General features: G+C 35.0%; 1 protein-coding gene across 1 annotated transcript in view; it reads right to left on the bottom strand.

The window, feature by feature from the left end:
* The window catches only part of LOC116849709 (CD151 antigen-like), a 118,865-nt gene extending 97,251 nt beyond the window's left edge, over positions 1 to 21,614 (bottom strand). Inside the window, exon 1 of the mRNA XM_032827120.1 lies at positions 21,414 to 21,614. Within this exon, the coding sequence (XP_032683011.1) occupies positions 21,414 to 21,533 (120 nt within the window). The 5' untranslated portion in view covers positions 21,534 to 21,614. The remainder of the gene's footprint in view (positions 1 to 21,413) is intronic.
* Positions 21,615 to 22,203: the final 589 nt, after the last annotated feature.

Raw genomic sequence — 22,203 nt, 5'->3', positions numbered from 1 at the left:
ATTATTCCGCATTAATTAGCAAATCATTTGATTAGATCAACTAATTACAAATTTTTACTACTCATATTATAATTATTATTAAACAGTCGATAATCATTACCATATTTAATACTCCATTATTAAATATTACATTATAAACGCTTATATATTTATTTATTTCTTTTATTTATTTCACACCGGTCTCTCGCCGGCAAAAAGCAAAAGCGAAAGCGAGATGAGAATAAAACTAAATATAAACATGAATAAGTAAAAAAGATGTGAATAAAGGTGACTAAAATGACTGTTTCTCGTTAGCGCAAGAAGAAAGATCGAGCTTCATCGTTCGATCATTCTTTATTATGATTTAATTAAAATTGAGTCACAGATTACTTAATAATATTTTATTTATTGAGAAAATGATACCAGATGATTCTATATATTTTTATTATATTTTCAATTAAAACTTAATTTCTTTAAACAATACTTATATTAATTTTTGGTTGTTTACTTGTTGTAATATAAAATTATAGAGGGTGTCTGGTAACTGATCGAGCAACCGCCGTGTACAGATATAACGGGTCAAAATAATCATCAAAGTTATATACCATTTTTAAATTTTCTCAATATTTATTCCGTAATTAATTAAAAAGTATAAACGAATGAGTTCACGAGAAGCGATAGAACAGACTCTGTGTGTAAAAGAAGTGGCTTACCTCTTAGCAACGATGAATAAACAGTTGATTTTGAGGCGAAGTAACGTATACGTATCGCTTGTTACTGCGCCCCGAAATCAGCTGTTTATTCATCGTTGCTAAGAGGTAAGCCATTTCTTTCACACACAGAGTCTGTTCTACCGCTTCTCGTGAGCTCATTCGTTTATATTTTTTAATTAATTACAGAATACATATTGAGAAAATTTAAAAATGGTATATAACTTTTATGATTATTTTGACCCGTTCTACCCGTACACGGCGGTTGCTTGATCAGTTACCGGACACCCTGTATTGTTAAATTATATTGTAATATAAATTATATTGTTAAAAAATTATATAATTGCATTGATTATATCATATATAGATAATTCGATATTGATTTTTCAATAAAAGAATTGACGTAATACATAAGATAGTTGAGACTCATGAATTAGAGTTACACATTCGAATCTTAGCATAAGTTTGTTTGCGTTGCTTGCACTTTTGACATTTTTGCACCTAATATCCGTTGTACATCAAACGCGATAAGTAAAATGAGAGCTAAATAAGTCTAATAAGAGCTTTTCTTTTTAAAAAGAAGTTCAGTGTGCAAGAGGCGTTAGGTATAAAAGTATCAAAAGTGCAAGCAACACAAACAGACTCATGGTAAACATATTTTTCAAATATAACATTATGTACGTAGAATAAATTGGTTAATTTCAGGATAAATAATTATATACTAACACATTAAGAATAATTTCAATAAAAAAGAAAATAATCGATTGTTTTAACAAAAATAATTTATTTGAAATATTAAACATTTTCGATGCAAAAACTAAAAAGCAGCAATTAAATTTTTTGTTTACAACTACCAAATATTTTATTAATTCCATTTTGATAAAATTATTTAATCCGATGTACCAATTCGACAACAAAATTTTTCTTTTAGTGTTGCTTTCAATGTTTGTTAGTAAATATAGCATTACCAAGTTTCTTGAAAGTTACAAAGATATATTACAAACATAAGTATAAAGATATCGTCAGAGCTTATAGGACTCAATTTCAGTTGGATGAATTTCATGAGGAAAAGCATTATCAGGTAAGTGGATCTGAGAAAGAATGTATGATCGTTATGAGATCGGATAAAATTATGGACGGAATTTTACGTATAAAGCGAAAAAACCTTTAATAATGTAAAAAATAAAATATCAAATGTCTTAAAATGGTTTAAATAAAGAACAATGATATTCTTTTGAATAAAATGAAAAAATCATTTACAACAATTTTCATCTCTAATACAAGCTTTAGGGATAGTTACCACAAACATCTCATTTTTTGCTGTCAAAATTTGATATTAATTTCTAAAATCTAGTTATTAAATGTGTATATTTCAAGCAACTATACCTTAAATATATTATATAATTAAATATATAATTATTTCCTAATTATCACCGTACGTTTGGCCCGTATTATTTGGCTAAATAATTTAGTAACAATTACTAAAAAAAATTTGGAATGTATTACAAAATCTTTCAGAGTATGACGTGTGATCACATACACATTCAGCAATCTTCTTTAATCAATAACTTAAAATTTTACGTAGTTATTTACGTTGTTTTGTGTCTAGTTTGAAAAAGTCTATTTACACACATAGGTGTATCAATAATTGTCTGATATCTTGTATAATAATTATAAGTATTAAATTTACGTTATAAATATGTACATATTAAATATTTACATTATAAATATTAAATTATGTGTATCTATATCTAATAATTTATAACTAATTATGTATATCTAATTATTACATCTAATTATTACTGCATTTAATTATTATATATTATGTTGTTTATTACTTCTGGCGTTAAATATTACATAATATTAATAACAAATATTTGGGACAATTTGGAAATAATTTTACCTTAGTAAAAATCGTTTTTTGCAAATGTTAACATTATGCATATTTGCAATTAAGTTATAAATTAACATTTCACTCTTTATACAGCAATATCTGAAACTATTGAAATGAACTGAAGAACATAGTTTTGATATTTGTCTAGCATTATTCATTACTAATTACTAAAATTGGGGGAAGGGAGTTTTTAAAATGTCCAGTCTCGCGCGAGTAGGACATATGATAATAATATTACAATAATCTTGAAATTGTTCTTTCAAAAAATTTCGAGCGATACTTTTCCGGTGAGAAATGGTTTCCATTGAATAAATTTTTAAACGCGCGCGATTTAGGACTTATACGTCATTAAATTAAAATAAAGTCATTGAACCGTTGAATGCTTCATTCTCGTTGGTTTCGAAACAAACGCGTGCGAGGATTTCTATAATTACGCACTCGTAGTCTCACTGGTGCATCGGTAGCGGTAACATAGAATCTACTGACTTTGGCCTAGCAGTGACTACATTTCTCACTGAATGCAATCAATGGGCGTAAACGCACGTGTTAAGCGGCTAGTATTGTTGCATTGCCATTGTTCGGAGCAGGTTATTGTTACATTATGCCCGCATTATTGAACCTTATTACGGGCAGACGTTTAAGGCCGCGCATTCAGCGCGACTTATGTCGTACTGTGCAAATGTGAGCGAGTGCAAGAAACGCGCATCGTTGACAGTTCGGAGATTTGCAAAATACCGGGAGCTAATATCGAGAAATCGCGATATTTCCGGAACGTATTGTCGTCTCTCGAACGTATTATTCCTTTTTTCTTTTTATGAAAACAGTCGATTATTGTAGGTATTGTTTTGAACGCTCCTTTTGCAAACATCTCGCGAGGAAAATTGCTAAATATTAAAAAAATATAATATTAAAAGTTAATTCTTCTCCCCTTTCTCGAGCGCATTCCCGGCGTATTTTCTCTCTCTTTTTTTTTCTTTCACAGTGCGAAACTTTACCAACTACTTTTAATTATAAGATAATGATCTTCATTAAAAGTTTCGGCGTTCTGGCGATCAAGATTCGGGACGGCGCGTATACCGTTACGGCACGGAAAGTAAAGTGATTTCGACGAATAGAAATATATCGAAAAGAAGGCGAAGCGCTGAACTCGCGCCTTGATTTGCGTTAGCCGCAATCTCGTCGAGAAAATCGATCAGGGCTTTCTCGCTTATTTAATCGCCAGATCGTTCGCCGACGTCGCGCCTCTTAAGAAGTTTATTCATTGTATGCATTTCGAGGATTCCCAAGAGGCATATTTTTAGTAGTATATCAAGGGAGCTACTCAGAAATTCACTATTTGTCGAGAAGAATTACGTTTTTATATATTTCACTAAATAATAAATGTTAAAACTAATTTCTCATGATACTACACCTTACCACGTTTCACTTAGTACAGTGCTATTTAAAACATAAAACAGCAGTTTTATGGTCTATAATTGACATACGAGATCGTAGAGATGATATAACAGGAACTATTTTTTTTCTATGTCGCGTTTCCTGATATATAACATTTATAACAGAAAGTTTTTTATTTGAATAGTATCACTTTTTATCAAATCTTCTTTACATCGGAATAATAATATCATAAGGTTATATGTGCAAAATTGTGATTTTCAATATTAAATTTCTCATAAACGATGCAGATAAAACGCATAAAATTTTAACTGCGAATGTGTTTTACTGCGATAAATATTACATTGAATTTTCATATAATTTTAAGTACAATAATTTGGTTTAAGTAAATTAATAAGACGCCAACAATTTCCGAGACCGAAATTACAAAGCGGGTAGATGCAGACTACCAATCGATTTTCCTCCTTTCCATCTTTTTTCTCCTTTTCATGCACTTTCGACCCTCCTTCAAAGCTTCGACCCTCCTTCTCATCTTTCCTTCCTTTCTTTCCTCCTTCCTTCCTTCCTTCCTCATCCCATTTCCGCTGTGCACCACTCTTCGTTGCTCGCGCTTATATTCCAGACAACGTACAAGGTGTCTGCACTTTACGACGAGGACTTTATTAGCATTTTATGGCATGTATCACCGTACGGGCGTCGATGTTGGCGCCCTATCTTTTTGTAATATTGAGAGTACGAGAGAGATAGGGAGGAAGAAAGATAGAGAAAAAGAGAGGAAGTCGGGAGAGGGAAAGGGGGAAAAAGGAGGAAGTAAAAAGGACAGCTCGGCACGGAGGTGTCTCATTTTTCGAAAAATAAGGGACTTCTCTGCTCTCCGAGCGAACGTCGACCACATGGCGCATAATCCCACAGTAATCCATGGAACGCTACGCGATTTTTGGGAGTTATACGCATACACACACGCGCGCGCGCACACACACATACACACATACACACACACTCTCTCTCTCTTCTCCCGTAGACCATCAAAATGCTGCCGCCAATGCGATTAACATTAATTTATAACGCGAAATTAATGAGTCGTACTCGAGTAAAATGCATTACGCGATTATCCTCCTGTGAGATTATAATTTAATTAGCCTTGTGGGGTTTCTCTTTCGACCAATGTAGCCCATCGCCATTATTCTGCTGCGCGATATCTGTTCTTTCACAAATTTGCAATTATTTGTCGTGATTATATTTCACGCATTACGCTCTGATGTTTCGGTCTTCGCTTTCTCTTTTTGAATACCGCGCGCGCGCGCGAGACAAAGTTCCTTTGTACGGTTGAATTGCGAACGATGAACGCGCCCGATCAAAGAAACGTTCGCCAGTCGTTCACCCCGAAAAGTTCTCGCGCTGTTCATTTGCGCGGCGCGCAATTCTCGTTCCGTTTGTTAATTTAACCGGGTTTCCGAGAGTAGTACGCGGCATGCGCGCGCGCTACAGTCGCGATAACAATTAGAGATAGATAACTGCGGTTAAAGCAGGCCATCTCGCGGTGATTGCTAGAACTCACCGAGCATCGAACGATCGAAGCTGCCTCTTCTCTCTCTTGCGAACAGTTCATCTTTACATATAAACCGTAGCGGCAATGAGCAATTCGTTGTGCCGCTTCAATCTCGCTTAAATTGCGAGAACGGACACTGGGCGAGGATAATTGTCCGGCGTGATAGCGCATTTTTTCTCTCTCTCTCTGTTCCTGTTTGTATCTCTTCTCCCATTTCACCGACGATCGCACGTCGTTTGCCGGTCGCGCACGCCGCGTGGGGGCGCTTCACTGCTATCGTGTATCCTTTGATGGGCGCATTTCTCGACGCGTTTTTCACTAATGTCGGTGCCGACGCGTAATGTACGCACGTACATCTTCAATTGTTATATCAAGTATCAAATATAAATACGCGTGCAAAGGATTTATTTCAACAAATTAACATTCGATGGACACATGTATTAGACGACCGCGTTTACAATAATACCGTATAGATTTTCAGTAAATTTCACGTGTAGTGTAACCGACACCGCGCGCTAATGCTCGATTACTAATGAATTTGGAATTAATTTCCCTGAAGAGATGATTTTACCACGGAAAGATTAGTAATAATTACTTAGCACAGTAAGCAATTAGGCACTCTGCCGGTTTTTCCTATTCTTACGTAGATTTTATTAAACATTACAGCATATAAGAATTTATATATTTATATAAATTATATATGTATATATGTATGTAAATATATAAGAATATTTTATTAAATATTAAAGTATATAAGAATGGAACGTTATGTGTCGATTCTGTTCCCATGGACATTCAGGATTGACTTAAGTTCATGTAAATTCCGCTGAGATTCTTAGAGATGTTAAAGAAAACTTCAGTTTAATAGTTAGAGATGCTGGAGTCGATGATGAAATCGAACAATGTCGATAATGCAGAAAGGATCGTCACTAACATAATCACGCTATCTTTTTCGTATTTCTTGTATATACAGAATTTACATGAATGTATGTTGCTTTGTTTTACTATATTCAACGGAAAAAAACCTAATCATATAGATGTAGAAATCTTTCTGCAAATTCTTTCGATATTCTTAAGCTTCCAAATGCTGATGTAAAAGTAGAGCAATGTTCTTTAAAATTTTTCTGTTTGGAACATCCACACTTTCGGAAAGTACAAGCTGTGGAACTTTTGAAAAATATTACGCAAACTGACAGCTTGAGATTTTATATTAAAAATTTTTTTTTCTCTTTCGTCACATAACGAGCAATGCTTCTATTTATTTTTGTATGTACTTTCATTGCGTAAAAGCATTTGTAATTCTGTCTAACCAATATGACGTAAACTTTGTAGAAAAATGTCAGTTCTGTTGGTAAAGTTTCAGTTTCAGTATCCCCTTAAGGGGATACTTAATGGTACAAATTATTTTACACAATGAAAGTACATGCAAAAATAAATACGAGTATTGCTCGATATGTGACGAAAACGAACAAAAAATTTTCAATGTAAAATCTCAAGCTGTCAGTTAGTCTAATATTTGCCTAATCCTTCCGAAGTTTCCTTGCGAAGTTCCGCAGCTTGTACATATCGAAAGTGTGGATGTTCCAAATAGAAAAATTTTGAAGAACATTGCTATACCTTTGTATCTCTATTTGGAACCTCAAGAATATTGAAACAGTTTGCAGAAATATTTCTATACATATATGATTAGGTTTTCTGTTGAATATAGTAAAACAAAGCAACACACATTCATGTAAGTTCTGTATATACAAGAAATACGAAAAAGATAGCGTAATTATGTTAATGACGATCGTTTCTGCATTATCGACATTGTTCAAGTTTGTCGTCGACTCCAGCATCTCTTTAAACGAGTCGATGTTAATGAGAAGTGCAATAGACGCCGCGACAAGTACCGGCTGTGTGTCGAAAATGAAGATTTATTTTAATAATAATGTACTCACGATACATTCCGATGATCGCACATTGCTATTTTAGCACTCCCGATATTTATTTCTGCACCAGGATCACTTTCGATAGATAAAAGATGCGTGGAACACGAAGCGAAGTCATTCGTGATGTATCAGTGCTCGCCGCGAAAAGAAGTACAAAATGGAAGCGCAATCAACGACGCAGTGCCGAAAGTGCGCGCCAAAACGTGAACGATGTCGCGGTTCGACAAGGACGCGCTCTAGTAACTACGCCTCTCTCACTCTCACTGACGGATTGACCGCACGAGATCCGACGTCGCAAATATCTCTAGTGTCGATCTCTTTGTCTTTCTCTTTTCTTTACTGTTAATCTCTTTGTCTTTCTCTTTTCTTCGAATTATTATCGCGATTCTAACTCCTCGTTAATAAATACGGTGATCGTCTGATTATACTACTACTTGAGCGAGTCGATGTTAATGAGAAGTGCAATAGACGCCGATAAGCACTGGCTGTGTATCGAAAATCAAGGGGATTGCTTTGAAATAACGTACTCACGATACATCCCGACGATCGCACATCGCTATTTCGGCACTCCCGATACTTATTTCCGCGTCAGGATCACTTTCGATAGATAAAAGATGCATAGAACGCGGAGCGATGTCGATCGCGATGTGTCAGTGGAGACTGCTCGTCGCGAAAAGATCGAAGTACAAGATGGAAGCGCAATCAACGACGCAGTGCCGAAAGTGCGCGCCAAAACGTGAACGATGTCGCGGTTCGACAAGGACGCGCTCTAGTAACTATGCCTCTCTCACTCTCGCGAACGGACCGACCGCGCGAGATCCGACATCGCGGGTATCTCTAGCGACGTTTTGTCTTTGTCTTTTTCTTAGATTATCATCGCAATTCTAACTCTTCGTTAATAAATACGACTATCATCCGATTCTATTACTACTTGAGCGAGTCGATGTTAATGAAAAGTGCAATAGACGCCGCGATAAGTATACCGATTGTGTATATCGAAAATCAAAGGGATACTTTGTAATAATGTACTCACGACGATAATCCCGACGATCGCACATTTCGGCACTCCCGATACTCATTTCCGCGCCAGGCTCATTTTCGATAGATAAAATATGCATAGAAGTGACATCGATCGCGATGTGTCAGTAGAGGCTGCTCGTCACGAAAAGATCGATATACAAGACGGCTACGCAATCGACGATGCAAAGTGTCGAAAGTGTGCACTGTGGCGTGTACGGTAGCGCGCTCGTACGCTACCCTCTCGCTGATGCCTTACCACTCGAAAGATCAATAGTTACTAGAACTTCTCGATCAGAGTCGCATTTGTATTTAGCTGTGCATTGTTTACGACTGTTGATTTAGCCAGGAAGCGAGAATGTGTGGTTTAATTCGATAGTAAAGCTGGAGACATACAAAAAACTTAAGCAGTTAGATATAAGCAATAAACAGATTGACCAATCATAGTCGATGATTCTTCTTATGATCCAAGGATCAGCGACAGTGATTGGTCAATTTGCTTACCGCTTACGTCCTACTGTTTAAATTTTTCTATCCTCTAGTCCACAATCTTGCTTTAATCTTAAAGCTATAATAAATTGACCAACCACAGTCAATTATTTTTAAAATAATTAACTGTGGTTGGTCAATTTCTTACGACTTAAGAATTAAAACAAAGTGGACAAGGGGTATGTATTCTCGGTATTATCATTGAATTAAATTCTCGCTTTCTAGATGAATCAATAGTCGTGAGCAATGTACAGCTAGATACGCATGCGATTCTACAGCCTTATTCTATAATATTCTAACAATAATATCACTATCATGGCGTGTCGTTGCGTAGTTTTTCTACCATATATTATATGGCTTTCTATAATAAGAGTTGATTGTTCCAAACTCTTGATAAGTTATTTAAAGCTTGGTCTACGATCTGTTATTTGCTTCTTATTTCTTTTTCTTTATCTCTTTCTGATTCACACTTTAAGCTTTAAGCCAGAAAAAAACAGAAAACAAAAAACAGAACGCAAAGAGCATATTGTACATCAGGCTTTACAGTTAAATCATGTGTCTGTCTCTAATTTGAAGAAAAAACGAAGTTTTCTTAATCGTCAGGTAGCTTATAACAAGAAGTTGGAACAATTGGCTCTAAGACATTAGTCATAAGATAATAATCATAAGTAAGCAAGTTGACCAACCATAGTTGATTATTTTTGAAGATAATCGACTGTGATTGGTTAATTTGCTTGTGGCTTATGACTAATGGCTTATTGTAAAAGGCCCATATAGCTGCGTAACGATAATATAAGTCTAATATTACATGCGTCGTACAAATATTGTCGGACGTGTTGATTGATTGATGGATAAAATTCTCCTCTAAAAAGTTCCTAACTTTTTCTCCATGTACCTCAGATATTCTCTATCTGACTGCGTCCGACAAACTGTCGTACGACACATATAATATACAAGCCTAAGCCTTCTACAATATGATATTAGTTATAAGCTGTAAGCAAGTTGATCAATCATAGTCGAATATTTTTGAAAATAATAGACTGTGATTAGTTAATTTGTTTGTAGCTTATAACTAATAGTTAAGCTTGTAGCTTAGATTAATGGTGTATTGTAGAAGAGCCATAACGATGACGATGTTGTCGTCAGAAGTTATAGAGTCGCATTATTGGTCGGAAAGTTCTAGTAACTATCGATCTATCGAGTGGCATCGCGAAGCCGCGATCTGATAGGGCGGCGTAGAAGCGCGACATCCCTCGCATCGCGCACTTTATGCACTTCGCGTCGTTGATTGCACGGCCGTCTTGGACATCGACTTTTCGCGAAGAACAGCTTACACTGACATCGCGACGACATCGCTTCATGTTCTGCGCATCTTTTACCTATCGAAAGTAAGTCAGACGCGAAAATAAGTGTCGGGAGTGCCGAAATAGCGATGTGCGATCGTGGAGATATATCATGGGTACGTTATTACAAAGCATCCACTTAATTTTCGATACACACAGCCGGTTTGTCGTGGCGTCTATTGCACTTCTTATTAACATCGATTCGCATGTAATAGTAGATCGGACGATCGTCGTATTTATTAACGAGGAGTTAGAATCGCGATGATAATCCGAGGAAAAGAGAAAGACAAAACGACGCTAGAAATATATGCGACGTCGGATCTCGCGCGCTCGACCCGTTAGCGTGAGTGAGAGAGGCGTAGTTACTACAGCGCATCTTTGTCGAACCGCGACATCGTTCACGTTTTGGCGCGCACTTTCGGCACTGCATCGTTGATTGCGCAGCCATCTTGTATTTCGATCTTTTCGCGATGAGCAGCCTCCACTGACACATCGCGATCGACATCGCTCCGTGTTCTACGCATCTTTTATTTATAAAAAGTGAGCCTGGCGCGGAAATAAATATTGGGAGTGCCGAAATAGCGATGTGCGATCGTCGGGATGTATCGTGAGTACATTATTAGAAAGTAATCTTGATTTTCGACACACGTAGCCGGTGTTTGTCGCAACGTCTATTACAACTTCTCATTAACATCCATTCGCTTAAGGGGATACTGGAGCTGAAAACTTTACTGACTGATATTTTTCTGCAAAGTTTACGTTGTATTGGTTAGACAGAATTACAAATGCTTTTACGCAATGAAAGTATGTGCAAAAATAAATAAGAGCATTGCTTGATATGTGACGAAAACGAACAAAAAATTTTTAATGTAAAATCTCAAGCTGTCATCAGTTAGCATAATATTTGTCTAATCCAAAAGTTCTGCAGTTTGTACATACCAAAAGTGTGGATGCTCAAACAGAAAAATTTTAAAGAACGTTGATCTACCTTCACATCAGCATTTGGAAGTTTAAGAATTTCGAAAAAGTTTGCAGAAAGATTTTTACACATATATGATTAAGTTTTCCGTTGAATATGGTAAAACAAAACAACACACATTCATGTAAGTTCTGTATATACAAAAAATACGAAAAAGATAGCGTAGTTATGTTAGTGATAATCGTTTCTGCATTATCGACATTGTTCGAGTTCGTCATCGATTCCAGCATTCTCAGTTTCGCCAAGCTATGTAACATATTTTAAATCTTACAACTGTTATTTCAAAATCCATCAAATGGCGAGAAGATATTAGAATTTAAAGAAGAGTTATGATTGATTAAAGATAAAAGCACAAATTTAATTTGCGTCCCTAATATATTCTATTCACACGCAATAAATTATTTATTGCTCAAAATATTAAAGAAAATATCGATTTTATTCCTTTATTTAAAAAATTATTAGTTGATGTTTTTCTATATTTATGAGTCTATGTCTTTAATAAACTTGTTTTAAAATTACTTAAAAAATTTTTATTTCCAATCGTGATATAGCCTAAACTATCAGCAACACACTATACACATCATCTACATGCACGACGTATAAAAAAGAATGTAAACAAAAGACTGTAGATTCAGTTATACTAATGCGATTGTCAATAATAAAATTTCCCTTTTTCTGTATAAGTTGTGCTATGTTATGGATAGATGTGTGGTCGCAAAAACTATACAGACAATGAAACTAAATTTTAAAAGTGTTTAATTGATTTCATAATAAAACTATAATGAAATAAAGGATTAAACGTAACGGAGAAGAATTAAGAGAAAGAATGCCGAACAGTGGATTAGAAATTTAGTATTGGAAATGAAGGAACTAAGGATTAGTATTTTTCCGATATTTATTATTAAAAAACGAATATAAAGTTTAAATTGAATTTTATGATAACTTGTATTTCTAAGAATATTCTGTTTACAACGGCTAAATAATAAAAAGTTTAGGCTAACAACAATGTTTTAAAGAGAAAAATTAATTTTGTAAACTAACTTTCCTGTTTTATAAGACCAAGTATTTAAGAAGATGCCGGACATGAAAACTTTACCGACATAACATTGACTTTTTCTTATAAAGTTTACGTCTTGTTGCTTGCACAGAATTACAAACGCTTTTACACAATAAAAGTGCACGTAAAAATAAATTGGAGCATTGCTTAATATGTGACAAAAATGAAAAAAATATGTTTAAATTTAAATTTTGTGCTGTCAGTTAGTGCAATATTTGTTTAATACAAACATTCTGCAGGTTGTACATACCGAAACTGTGGATGCTCCAATTAGGAAAATTTCAAAGATCACTATTACACTTTCAGATTTTTGTTTCGATGCCAAAAAAGATACGAAAAGTTTGCAGAAAAGATTATAATTACATACGGTTATATATATATATATATATATATATATATATATATACACACACAGAGTGTCTCACACTCTCATTTTGTGGGGACGTAGAACAGGTTGAGGTGAACATAAAAGTCCTATATCGTTTTGCGATATTCGCAATAATTATCGATATATTAATTGTAGAAAACTTGTAAATGATCATGCAGAATATAGTAAATGAGTTATAGTAGCGACGACTGCCATCGTGTACTTATACTTTAGGTCAAAATGAACAAAAAAGTCCTCTACCATTTTCTAAATAATCACATAGATTTTTAATTATTAATTAAAGAAGATTATTGCACGATTTTGCGTGATAATGCACTTATCTTCTTTAATTAATAATTAAAAATCTATGTCTGATTATATGCAAAATAATAGAGAACTTTTTTGTTCAATTTGACCTAAAGTATAAGTACGCGACGGCAGTCGTCGCTATTATAACTTATTTACCATATCCTGCATGATCATTCACAAATTTTCTACAATTAATCTCGATAATTATTACGAATATCGCAAAACGGTATAGGACTTTTATGTTCACCTCAACCCATTCTACATTCTCACTTAATGTGAGAAGGAGAGTGTGGGACACCCTATATAGTTTCCTCAGAGTCCACGCAACTGTTTATCGCAACGACGATAATAACTGAACGAAGACGAAGAAATCGTAAAGAAATTGTTGTAACGGCACGTCCGAGTTGCTTTCCTTATCACATGATTCATACGATTGTCGAGCAGATATTATTATCACTACCATTTAATATTCGAGTATTATTACTTCTTTATTCGGTTATTATTTAATTTATTCGATTATTATTTAATTATTATTATTATTATAAAGCATAGGAAAGCAACTTAGGCGTGCTGTTACGACAATTTCTTTATCTCGTCTTTCATCAGTTATTATCGCCGTTGCCCAATTATTGTTATTCATTGTTATTATCGATTATTCCGTTATTACAAACCGACCGTCGTAACGTTCCGCTCGGGACGTTGACTGAGTGGCTTGGAGGAGAGGGGAGGGCGCGCAGCCGGTCATGTAAACACGCGTGCGTGAGCACGTGCTTGAGCATCACACCATAGCACTATTAACTGTCGAGGTGAACACATTAGGAGTTGCCGCGTTATTTCCTAGATTATTCCGCGCCGATTTTTAATACCGCGTTTTGATTTTGCGACATTTGAGACGATAATTAAGACAAATTAAGACGCATACTCCTCACGCGAGCAAGTATTACGGGCTTTACCGCGATAGGTAATTACCGCGTTTTATTTACCTTTTTACTTGTTAGAGAAATGTTGCGATCGAGCTCCTCAATGTCGATCAAATATTATCATCATCTATTTATTGTTCGAATATTATTACTTCTTTATTCGGTTGTCATTTAATTATTTTTATTACGTATTGGGAAGCAACTCGAGCGTGCCGTTACGACGATTTCCTTACCTCGTCTTGCTGTCGTCTGTAATTAATTGATACTACCACATATTATTATATGGTTATCGATCAGATATTAATATCATCATCCATTAATTAATCGGGTATTATTACTTTTTTATTTAGCTATGATTTAATTATTTCTTATTGCACATTGGGAAGGAACTCGAGCGTGTCGTTATGACAATTTCTTTTCCTCGTTTTGCTGTCGCGCGTAACTAATTGATATTAAATTATTAAATTACTAATTAAATTAAATTTCTGTAACAGAGATCCAATAGACCAGACAGTTACGGGGCTCTAGGGGATACGATGCCTAGGGGATGCCGCGCCGAAGGATTCGGCTCGGGCATGTCTGAGTCGGCTCGAAGGTGAGCTTCACTAATTTGTACTTATAATTAGAAATCCGACAAAACTAAAAATTTTCTTGTTTAAAATCGAGTTCTTTAATACCTTCATCGTTGTGTAACTAATTAATACTCAATTAAATCTGTTTTTTATTGCAGAGACGAGCACTCGACTCTAAGGGGATGCTGCGCCGGAGGATCCGGCTCGGGTCTGGCAGAGTTGGCGCGAAGGTGAGTTTCACTAATTTGAATTCATAATTCCGATAAATCCGATAAAACTGAAATTTCTCTTGTTTGAAATCGAGTTCCTTAATGCCTCTATTGTCATGTGTAATACTAAATTAAATCTGCTTTCTGTTGCAGAGACGAAACAGACGACCAGCCGACTCTTAGGGGCTGCTGCGCCGGAGGATCCGGCTCGGGTCTGGCAGAGTTGGCGCGAAGGTGAGTTTCACTAATTTGAATTCATAATTCCGATAAATCCGATAAAACTGAAATTTCTCTTGTTTGAAATCGAGTTCCTTAATGCCTCTATTGTCATGTGTAATACTAAATTAAATCTGCTTTCTGTTGCAGAGACGAAACAGACGACCAGCCGACTCTTAGGGGCTGCTGCGCCGGAGGATCTGGCTCGGGCCGAGCGGGGTTAACTCGAAGGTGAGCTTCATTAATTAACATTTAATTAGAAATCCGACAAGACTGATAATTCTCTTGTTCGAAATCGAGATAATTTAAATCGAATCAAAGATCGCGTTAAACGGTAATTACACGCGGGAAGAATTTTTTTTGAGTAACATCACCACTTGAAAAATTTTGATTTGTTTTGATTAAGAGATTTATTTGCAACGTCCAGAAAAAGGAAAGGACTTGCAATATTCTAAGTGTAAATGTATTCCGAAAAATTCTTCCAGCGTGAAACATATTGCGTTTATTTTTTCTTTTAATCCTTCAAACTTCTTTACTCAAATCGTCATCAGTGCACGAATCTAATCGGCAAAATGGCATTTTTCTGTTCCAGAAATGAAAGCAGAATGTAACTACCCTGATCGGCGGTTTGGTGAGTCAAAATAAGAAACATATTGATAACAGAAAGACAAAAAGTCTTTTGATGTAGTGCATGCTTATCGAATCAATGCGATTTACTTAGCGGTAGTTGTAGTATGTGTACGTGCCGTCCAATAAAAATCACACTGCTCGAAACAATTGAAAGATCATTTTTTCAAATAATAATATTAGTGATAATGCATATTTTACATAAATTTGCAAGTATTTTTCTCCCTATATATATATATTTAGAAATTGATTAACTTAGATTATTGATCGGTCGACGATTTTTGTCAGAAGAAATTTTGATTAATCAAACCCTAACACTATCTGGTAAATGCTTAAAGTATTGAGTATACGCTCTAAATATTCAAAATTTTGTAAAATTATTCAGTTTTATTGAATGTGATCTTCCAAGTATCTCGAGCAGTGCGCCAACGCGCAAAGAGATTGCGCCAACGCGCAAAGGGATTGCACCACAATCAAAATATGCAATCACATCACCCGAATCATAGATCTTCCGCCAATCGTTAATTTTTTCAATTTTTTCTCGCATGAGTTTGAAACGCAATTGCATTTCATAAAGTAGAGTTCGTGCTTTGTTATTAAGTAAAATTTGATATCGTGCGGTATCTGCGCGAAGATCTGATCTAACGTAATTGTATAAATTGCTCTCAAAATTAATTTCACAATCGTCGAAAAATTTTCAGGTTTTAATTTTTCACTTTGAGTTAGTTTCCTAACGCGGGATACAATAGAGACAATGCTAGCGAGCGTTTATATCTTGCGAAAAACACGATGTACACAAGTCAGACATGCGAATAGTTGTTTGTTTACTTACATGTCACGCAACAAGTTCCATTGAACGAAGACAGACGTCTCACGTGGTAACATTTTTTTCGTGTGAATTTTGAATAGAATCTTTATCTCTGTTGTCACAATTTTCATAGTTTTTGTCTAGGTATAGCTTCCTTTCATAGTTTTTGATTTTTCATTCACGCTCGTGTTCGCGATTATTAATTTAGATATATTATTAATATAGATTTGCAAATTTCACTGGATCGTATTTGCGGAAGAGTCGCGAGCGAATTTCGCAGAAATATTGCGGAGTTGTTATCCGCAAAAGCATTGCGGAATTGTCTTCGCAATAGTATTGCGGAGCTGTTATCCGCAAAAATATTTCGGAATTGTCTTCGTAAAAGTATTGCGGAGTTGTTATCCGCAAAAACATTGCGGAATTGTCTTCGCAAAAGTATTGTGGAGCTGTTATCCGCAAATATATTGTGGAGCTGTATTGCAGTCTACTACGCTGCACCATCGAAATGTTACATTAGGAGTATTCCGTGTCGCACGTGAGAATTTCGCACAGATTACTTCGCGCACGCGTCGAAAGATTTCGTGTTGTGTGTTCCCTTCGCTCGCTGATTTCATTTTCTTCGTTTTCATTTTAAGCGAGTCGCGCGTGTATCAAAATGATACACTATAACTCGATTGGACCGTTACTGAATTCATTACACATACTCGTCGTTTATCTGAAAGGACGACATTTCCTCGAAGACGCAGTTCGCGATATTTTATACGCAATTTGCAACTCGGAGTGTATGCCTCAAGACAGACATTTTTCGTGAAACCTCCGTTAGCTTACCGCGATCGGGAGTGAATTAGAGGCGACGTGGGACGCGAGGACCATTGCAGTGTTAGATGCAGCGACAGGATGGTTGGTGAACCCTGGACACCGTGGGACGACGCGCAATGGTGAGCGCTCAATTTAGACGCTCATATAGTAGATACAAAGCGTCACTTTACGTAGATTGCATGCACGTAGACGTAAATCGCATTGGGTCCGACGGGAAGTAAAGTAAGAATTGGAATTTGCAATTCGCCGGAGTTACTAAGAATGATCCAACCAAAGAATTTAGCTCTGAGACTTTCGCAATAGTTCAACGAGCAATAGTTCAAGCATTTCCATTTCTTTAACAGTACTGACTAGCTTAATTCTTAGAAAAATATGCAAAAAGTCGCGACTAGTAAAAAATAAAAAAAAAACTGTTTCTTAATTCATTTCAAGCATCTATAAGATTAAATTATTTTGTTTGGATTAAAAAGATGTAAATAGAGTATCCATTGATAATAGCTTATAATTTTTTTTGATTGGATCATTCTTGCATAACAATGGCCAATTGAAATTTCGACTCGGCAGGCTTCCTTCTCGTCGGATTGTTTCTTGATAATACATTAAACTGATATATTTCAACATGTCATATTTATATGCTCTGTATGTGTTATATATGCTTTTTTATGCTCTATATATGTTTTATACATACCCTATATATTTTCTATATATACTATTTGATTAATATATTTTACAACTTGTTATGTCGATATTGTATATACGACATACTATCTCTTCTGAGATTTTTTCTTATGCATACGCGTTTATTGTTGACAAGACGACAAATTAAATTTCGATAAATTAAAAACAACAAAGTAAATTATTGAGCCGAGATTCAAACCAAAATGTTTCGATTTTCCCCTAAATTAAGTCGAGATTCGAACCGACGTGTTTTGAGGATGCGCTAAATTATTAAACCGAGTCAGTTAAGTTCGGGATAATTTTTTAGTTTCCTAAAGAAATTTTCGCGCTTACAAAGGTGTATTTTCGAAAATGACGTGACATATTTCGCTCTGCACCGTCTTTTGGATGACAATGTGCCTTAATGTTATTCTACTCTCTCAGTAACACGCCCAGAATCTTAAAAATAATTTCCCATTATCCCAAAATCGCGCTCATAACGCTAGATCCATCGTAGCAGTATGGTCGAGTTTTTTAATTCATTGATGGATCCATCGCATGATGCGCAAATGCAATGTTTCGCTGTATTTACGCATCATGCAATGGATCCATCGATGAATTAAAAAACGCCTTATATTCGGATTCTTGCGCATGCGCAGAAATACCTATCCTGCGCATGGGTCGAAAGTCGGTCATGTTACTGCAGGTTAGGTCATGTAGTGTTAGCATGTAGAGTACTTTCTGGGATAGTTTTTTAGAGTTTTAAAATAACATTCGCGGTTGAAAAGGTGTATTTTCGAAGTTGACGTCAGTAAGTATGCTTACTTCGTTTTGCATCGTCTCCTAAATGATAATGGGTGCTTTCTATATAATAACACAAATCGACATAAGCATCATTCTGTCTTTGTTCCATATTCAATGAATAATAAAGATAGGAAGATGCTTGTGTCGATTTGTGTTATTAAGTGGAAAGCACCTAATATGTGTTTGTATCACTTCATATATATAAATCGCTCTACGTTATCGATGCTTAGTAAGTTCGTCGTTCACTGCGCCATCCCCTTAAAATGTCGAGTACTAAGATCTTTCTCCTCCCAAATAGACATATTTCGGTATACTATCTATTTAATGACTAGCAAAAATACGTTTTTATACAATAAGTATTTTATCAGTACATAAAAAGAGTTATTTGATGCCATTACTGCTTATTTTGTCGGGAAAAGATCGTGATTAATCTGGAATTATTTATATTTTATTACTTTCATTCATACTAATTTATTTTTATTTACTTATTTTAATTTTTAACTTATATGAGTTAGTATTAATTTTATATATTTATGTACTAATTTATTACTGTATATTAATTATATAGTAATAAGAATATAGTTAATAAATATTTTTATTAAAATTATGGCGTGATAAATAGGAATTTTTTAAAAGAAGCACGGAAGAAACAATATAGTTGGTCCACATATAAATCTAATTAAACCAAACAGATCCAATATCGAATTTATGTGTAGGTTAACTATAGTGGTTTTCCATGAGCATATTTGAAACACGTTATGCTGTTACAATAGTACTATAAAGTACATATTAAATGTTTGCATTCTATGTTCAGCACATTTATGTATACCTGAGTTATTTATGATTGAATTGCGCCCATTGATACTGCAGACAGGAAGATCTTTTTCAGTTTCTTTATTTCTGTGTAACAGGTTGAATGTGTAAGCAAACGTTGCTCGTTGACATTTTGATACGATTTTGTTTTATTATTCTTACTGAAAAGAAATCTTCACACAATGCCATTTATCTCACGAAGAGCTATATAGTGCACCATATGGTAAATCTAAACCAGTCAATCATCTGATTACTCGGCAAATATACGTGCTAATATTGTTAAACAATGTTATCTGTAGTGCATTGAGATCGATATTGCCATGGCAACTCTACACTAAAGAAAAAGAACTAAGTATACGCAAATTTTGTTGTATAAACTATAATCCAGTTATAACGAATAAAAATCGAATTAAAACAATAACCTGAAATAAGGATTTAAATTACAAAATTTGATCAATCGTAAAAAATTTATGAAACTAGAAGATAGTTGTGTATGATATAAATATTCTTTCAATTGGTTTAGTTGCACAACACAAATAATACATATTACATACACCATCTCTTGTTTAAAAAAAATCGGACGATAAATACGACCAATAATGTGCTTGGTCAATTTACGATTGTTTTATTGAACTTAATTACCATTTTGTTTTACACAAATAGGAGGCTTAAAAAAAGTTTGCTAAAAAAGAATCAAATTATTTAGTTTGCCATATACAATTAAGTGGATACCATTAAGTGGAGTTTATTTAAGAGACTGGAGATTGTCTGAAAATCATGCTTGTTTTTTCACAATTTTTTATGACAGACTGAATGAATATGCCAAAATGTTATTTTGATGTGTATTTATATAACATATAAAGAGAAGAAAAATATAATTTTGATGATCAATACACAATATAAGTGTGTAGTACATGCAGTTAAAATATATTTCTTTTCTAGTGAATCACTGACAAACTCATGAAAATATTTAATTTTGAAATATTAATTTTTTTTACTATAAAAGAACTGAACATTTTATAATATTCCATTAAGATATTTGCAATTTGTTAACTTTTACTCAATTTCTATTATAGTGGTTCACATGATAACGACAAGCTTACGGAAATTTTCTACTTAAAATTCAGCTTAACTGAACTACCGAGAGTCAAGATATTATTGCAAAATAACTATCTTGAAAAGAAAAATGAAATGTATTTTAATATGTACCATACACTTATATTTAATATTTGATCATTAAAATTATATTTTTCTTCTCTTTATATGTTATATAAATACACGTTTATATGTTATACAAAATAACACTTGCACATATTCATTTAGTTTGTTATAAAAAATTGTGAAAAAACAAGCACGATTTTTAGGCAATCTGACCCTCCAGTTCTCTTAATTCCAATTGTTTCGACTAACCCTCTTTTGTAGTGTGTATAGTAACTTTTGTTTTATTTTTTATTATTATACAATCTTGTATATAATTATGTTATCGTTGCTCGTTATTGTTATCGTTGCTCAATTTATGTTATTGCAATTATACGGAAATTCTATGTTCTGATTTTATCCTGTAAATTAGAACCAAAATCAATCCTTTTTTTTCGTTGGAGATTTAATAGAGCTTCGTCTTACAAAGGGGAACGGAAAAACAAGTCTCGGTGTTTTGGTTGCTTGATGATCTCGCGGTGTAGACAAGGCGATGCTACGATTTTACGAAGGAGAGTCCGCGATTGTGTATCCACGGTGGCAGTCGTAGAAACGAGACTTTGATTAAAGCGACCTCGTCGGGGATGCAAGGGGCGTCGGACGGTCTCTTATGAAGCGGGACGGAGAATTTCATGGTTCACGTCTTTCATTTATGCTAACGCGCGCGCCCGTAAACATGTTTCGAAATAAAATATTCCCTACTGTCGCGCGCGAAAAATGGGAGAAAAATAAAGGGGAGCACGAGTTCTACTTACAAACAGCACCACGTTGTAAATATGAAGGACGTATTTCAAGAAATTCACAGAGCAGCAGCCGTCATCCCTGGTCCTAAGTCTGGTAGAAGTACCGGGCAATCTCTCAGCGCTCTTGGCCATTTTCAGTCGATTGTTACCTGCGTGCGTTTACCGTCCGTGTTGTCACCTCGTCGCCGTTACTGTAAAACAGAAGTCAAAACGAAAGAAATATAAGAGAACTGCATTTACGTAGGGAGATGGATGAAAAAGTTGAGAGAGTCGTGAGAGAGTCGTGAGAGAATCTCCCTTTCGCCTCCTTCTCTCTCTTATTCATGTAGTTTATTCATGTTATACAGTGTATCCCACAACTTGCGACTTTAATTTTACCGAGAAGTTTTCGGAATAGATTTAATACTTCCTTCAAGAAAATGTCGAATCATCAATATTTTATAAAACACAAGTGATGAAAAAAAACTGGAATTTTCGTTATATACACACACACACACACACACACACACGCACGCACGCACGCACGCACGCACGCACGCACGCACGCACGCACGCACACGCGCACACGCGCACACACACACAGAGACAAATGACTTGGTGAATGACATTATACTCGTCTTATGAAAGTAATATGGTGAATTTATATACGATATCTGGTTCACATATCCAATATTCTGATTACGATGCCTCGACCCATATGGTAGTCAATACCGAGACATTTAGTTATAGGCATCTAGATAGTTTGATAATTCTCTCTAGACATGTGTTTCTATTGACGCAATAATTAATTGTTACTCGCTAG

This window comes from Odontomachus brunneus, unplaced genomic scaffold, assembly GCF_010583005.1.
Source record: "Odontomachus brunneus isolate Ranch 3 - 2012 unplaced genomic scaffold, Obru_v1 Obru_scaffold_124, whole genome shotgun sequence".
Classification (NCBI taxonomy): domain Eukaryota; kingdom Metazoa; phylum Arthropoda; class Insecta; order Hymenoptera; family Formicidae; genus Odontomachus; species Odontomachus brunneus.
This window is presented reverse-complemented; position numbering and strand designations above follow the sequence as displayed.